This window comes from Condylura cristata, unplaced genomic scaffold (assembly GCF_000260355.1).
Source record: "Condylura cristata isolate star-nosed mole 26May11 unplaced genomic scaffold, ConCri1.0 scaffold00456, whole genome shotgun sequence".
Classification (NCBI taxonomy): Eukaryota; Metazoa; Chordata; class Mammalia; order Eulipotyphla; family Talpidae; genus Condylura; species Condylura cristata.
In genome coordinates this window covers 1-4663 of record NW_004567557.1, presented here as the reverse complement: position 1 = coordinate 4663, position 4663 = coordinate 1, and the positions used below count along the sequence as shown (strand labels likewise).

Genomic DNA, 4663 nt, shown 5'->3' with positions numbered 1-4663 from the left:
CAGGATTTTAAAATATCTTTGTGGTTGTACATCTTAATAAATGCCAATGGCCTGCACGTTCACCTCAAGCCTCTGCATTGCTCTCTGTAGGAAAAGAAAAATAATTTACGGAAGGACTTAACTAATAGGAAGCATTTGTAAAATGGGCTTAAAATCTTACAAGCGTTCTGAGGGAGAGCTGTTGAGATGGTTAGCAACAATCAAACTCTACAACTTCTTTGATTAGCAAATTTAGGTATACTTTTCCACTGAATGAGTACAGCCAATCTGAAAATTAGACAGTACAGATGCATTTCTGTACTGGCTACTGCCAAAATGCCATGACAACCGTTATCCACCAGCATCTACATGCAGACAGTACTGGGCTAGAATGTTTCAGAGCATCTAATAGAGTTAGTTAGCAGAAATACGTGGTGAAAATGTTTAGAAATGTCAAGGAAGCACATGTCTCACTAAGGCCTTGCATAAAAGCCCCCACTGCCACTCGAATCACATGTAAACACATTGGCATCTAAATTCAAAAGATAATTTCTAAGTGCCACTCAGACTATTGTGACTCAACACATGGGCCAAGAGGAAAATGCTGAAGAGGTGGTGATGACCAAAAAGTCCCGCCCAATTAAATTTTTGTAAAGAGATGTCATGGTAAGGAGTGCCATGCTAGAGAAGGTTGTAGAGGGAGCAGAGCTGGAGGAAGGTAACAGACGTGAATTGAGGTGCAACAGAACTACTGGCCATAAACAAAAGTGATTATGAAACTCAGAAAAATGGAATCTGAGAGGTGAAAACACGTCCTTTTGGTTTTCAGATGCGTATGTGTGTGGGAGTGGGGGGTGCGTGTTACTAAGCAAAATGCATCTGAAGTGTGAGCGAAGGCGATTGTAATATGAGTTCATGAGTTACAGTTAAAATTTCACTACAACTATCACAATTGTGAGGAGTGAATTTAAGTTGTGAAAGTGCCACATAAACTGTAAAATGCTATGTTCATGTAAGACAGAAAATATTGACTCAACCTGCAAACAAAACCTCCCACCTAACTCTGGGAGAAGGGAGGCAGGTGACCTCTCTGGGTGTGAAAATCTCACTCTGGTCCACTGATCCCCAGATTTTCTCGGCACCCCAGGCGCTCAGGCTTTGAATGCAGCACATAGACACTATAATTTGATCTACCAGTAGCTGTACGTGTGGGCAATGTCACACAAGAGTTGCGTGGAGGAAAATCCTTCTCAGGCTGTGGAAGAAAGGGATTTGCTTCCCTGCTTTGTAAGCCTCATAAATCATTTCTGCCTGCACAAGTGTGATATTAAATTACGCGCATTGTCCCTCTTTGAGGAAGGAATGAGAGGATCAGGAAAAGGTCCACTTAAATATTCAAAGACAGTAACATCTTCTCTCCAAAACTAACTACCGGGATAGAAAAAGATGTCTAAAGATGTACCAGGCATGTTTACACTACAATAACTGTTTTTTTTTTAAAAAAAGATTTTTATTGATTGATTGATTGATGCATACAGAACTGGGGTGCAGACCAGAGGTACAGAGGTGAGACCAGTGGTGAGAGGATTCACCAGAGACAGTGGGTGGCAGAACAGGCAGATTAACTGAAATACACCGCAGAGGGGAGCAGCGGACGGGTCAGGAGAGGTCTGCCGCACCACTGCCGTGCCGTGCCGTGCCGTGCGGGTCACCTCCAGGGCTGGGCATCAAACTCCCAGTCAAGTGGCTGAGGCTAGCCTGCAGTGCTGCGCTTTAACCTGTTGCGCCACCAGGGAGGGCCTTACAATGACTGTTTTACAGCTAGGGAACTCAGGCTTAGCGAGACTAAATCACTTATGTAAGGCCACTTATTCAACACCAAAAAACAATATTTAACTGTGGTTCTGTGTCATCTAAAAGCCTTGGCACTTTCTACAACACAGCCTTCCATCAAAGTAGAGGACAGAAAGATAAAGAGATAAAAGGAACCAACCCTGTAGTCGTAGCTTGTTTTTTCAAGCTCCGCGACTAGATTCCAGAAATCTTTTGGCATTTTGTATAATTTTCATTAAGTTTTTAAAGTCAAACACCAGTTTCACATTCTCTGACCATTAACTCTCAATGCACTTTTCATTACATTAGAAGCACATGCAATAGTTAGTCACCGTAAACTGTCCTAGGTTTGCCCAGAAAGAGCACAACATCATGAAAGTACAGAGATGAAAAAATATTAGAAACACCTTATTTTATAAATAAAGAAATTAAGGCTCAGATAGGTTAAGTGACCTGCTCAGGGTCACCCCACTTGACAGTTCCAGACTCAAGGTCAGAATCGAAATCTCCAAACTCGTAGCCCAGGGCTCTGTTCTTTGTCAAACCTATGAGAAATGACTGCATTTTAAACAATCAGTCCAGAATATCCTTAAAACCGAGCATAATTAATAAAAGTGGTGAGAAATGAATAGTTAGTTCATACCAAAAATGAGCTGCCAGTCACTGTGATAAGATCTGTTTCTTTCTGAGAACCATGGTTCCCTGCGGGATTGGAGAATCCAAACTGGGTTTCTTGCTCCTGTCCAAAGAAGTCAGAGTCAGGATGTACTACGTTCCATTCCACTTTGGTTGGTGTCAGTAGTTCTGAGACACTGTTTTCACAAAGAGTGCTTGAAGGAGTCAGAGCATCTGTGTCCCCCGTTAGCTTACTGCTGGGTGTCAAAGTTTGGGGCTCTTGACTGGACTTTTTCATAGTCAAAGGGCCCAGAGACCCCAATGGCCCTGCACTTAGACTGGAGACATCATCCCCTTCTAAGGGGCTCTGCTGAAAACCCGCAGCCGTCGATCCGAAAAAGAGGGAGGTATCCAGACTTTGAGGAAGGTCACTGGTGGCCATCAAGGACCGCGGGTCCACAGCCTGCCCTAAGGCATTGTTGTTGTTGTTGTTGTTGTTGTTGTTGTTAGCAGGGAGGTTCCCTGCCAGAGTTGAGCTCACAGAAGCCACATCAATAGTCAAGATCCCAGCGTTCACCAATGCGGTGTCCAGCACTGCAGCAGAGCTACTGCTAGGCACATCAGAGAAGAGAGACACTAGCTCTGCATCACTGAGATCCCTCTGTCCCTGGCTGGTAAGTTCACTGCTGGGCGTAAGAGAATTGGCAGCTTCCAGCTGAGCTAAGAGCTCCTGGCCCAGGTTGTGCCTCTTGGCCATGTGTGTCTTCATGCTGTGCTTGGATGTGAATAGTTTATTACAAGTGGAGACTGGGCAACGGCTCTTCCAAGTGTCCACAGTCTGCAAGTGTTTCTTGGAGTGAATGTAGAGACTGCTTCGAGCAGAGAACCTGGCACAGCAGCCTTCCACTGGGCACACAAAAGGCTTTGTACCCAGGTGGGTTATACTGTGGCCTTTCAGATGTTCGGCCCTTGTGAAAGATTTCCCACAGCCTTCCACAGGACACATGAATCTCCGGTCATCGTCATGTTTCCTTTTATGCCTTAAGAGTTTAGACATGCTGGTGAAGTTCCACCCACAGCCATCAAAGTCACAAAGGAAAGGTCTCTCGCCCGTGTGGCTCCTCAGGTGAATTTTCAGTCGACAAGCTTTGTCGTACTGTTTGCTGCAGCCAGGAAAGGAGCAGGAGAAGAGTTCCTGTTCCCTGAAGTGGGCGCGGTTATGGGAAAACAGGGCACTCACCGTGATAAATGTCTTCTTGCAGCCCGAAAACGCGCACTGGTAGGGCCTCTCAGGCTCAAAGTGGCTGCGCTGATGGGCGCTGAGCTTGGCCTGCGTGGCGAAACTCTCCTCGCACACCTCGCACTTGAATGAGTTCTCCTGCTCATGGCCCTTCATGTGGGCCTTGAGGTTGTACACGGTGGTGAAGCTCTTGCCACAGCCCTCGGCAGGGCAGCCGAATGGCCGCAGTTTGTCGTGCGACTGCAAGTGTCTCTTAAGCTTGTAAGAGGTGGTGAAGGTCCAGCCGCAGCCGCTCAGGGGACACTTGAAGGGCCGCTGACCCTGGCTACTGCTGTGAGTCAGCAGGTGCACCTTCAGCTGGTGCTTCTTGGCGAACGTTTGTCCGCATTGCGCCTCCGGACACAGGTACAGCACCACACCGGGGCCCTGGCCCAGCGGCCCTCTGGGACTCTCAGCGGCGGCCCGGCCCTCTGCCTCCTCTTCAGGCGCCGGTGCGGGCACCGGTTCGGCCGGCTCTGCCAACAGGACGTCGGGCGGCGCGTCCGGACAGTCGCCCGGCTGCGCAGCGTGCGGAGCCCCAGCTTGCGGAGCGACCAGACCCCCAGGCTGCGGGGCGGGCGCCACTCCCGGCTCCCAGGCTGGCGGTGGGGGCGTGGCTAGGGTGAGGACGCCGTTCTCCAAACGCAACAGCAGGTCCTGGTTGTGGATGGTGACGGTGCCCGCGAAGGCCGCAGCTGGGCCCAGACCTGGGGCGGGAATCGGGGCCCGGGCGGGGGCCACTGACAAGCAACGGGGGCCCAGCGCAGGGAGGCCCGCGGGGTTTGCGCCGCTCTCACCCCCCTGGAGCTCTGGGCTCGACTCAGCCTCCTCCCTCCATACGGGCCCTAAGGCCTGGCCAGAGCCGGCTGTCTCCACGTCGCCACCCACCGGGTCCAGCAGCACCAGGAAGAAGTCATCGTCGCCGCCGCCGCCGCCGCCGCCGCCGCCGCCGCCGCC

At 50.0% G+C, this 4663-nt stretch overlaps 1 protein-coding gene across 1 annotated transcript; it reads right to left on the bottom strand.

The window, feature by feature from the left end:
- Positions 1-1609: 1609 nt before the first annotated feature.
- Positions 1610-4660, bottom strand: LOC101618884 (zinc finger X-linked protein ZXDB; the record flags this gene model as incomplete). Its single annotated transcript, XM_004695795.2, has 1 exon — positions 1610-4660. A coding segment is annotated over one exon (2211 nt), but the record flags the coding sequence as incomplete, so codon positions are not given.
- Positions 4661-4663: the final 3 nt, after the last annotated feature.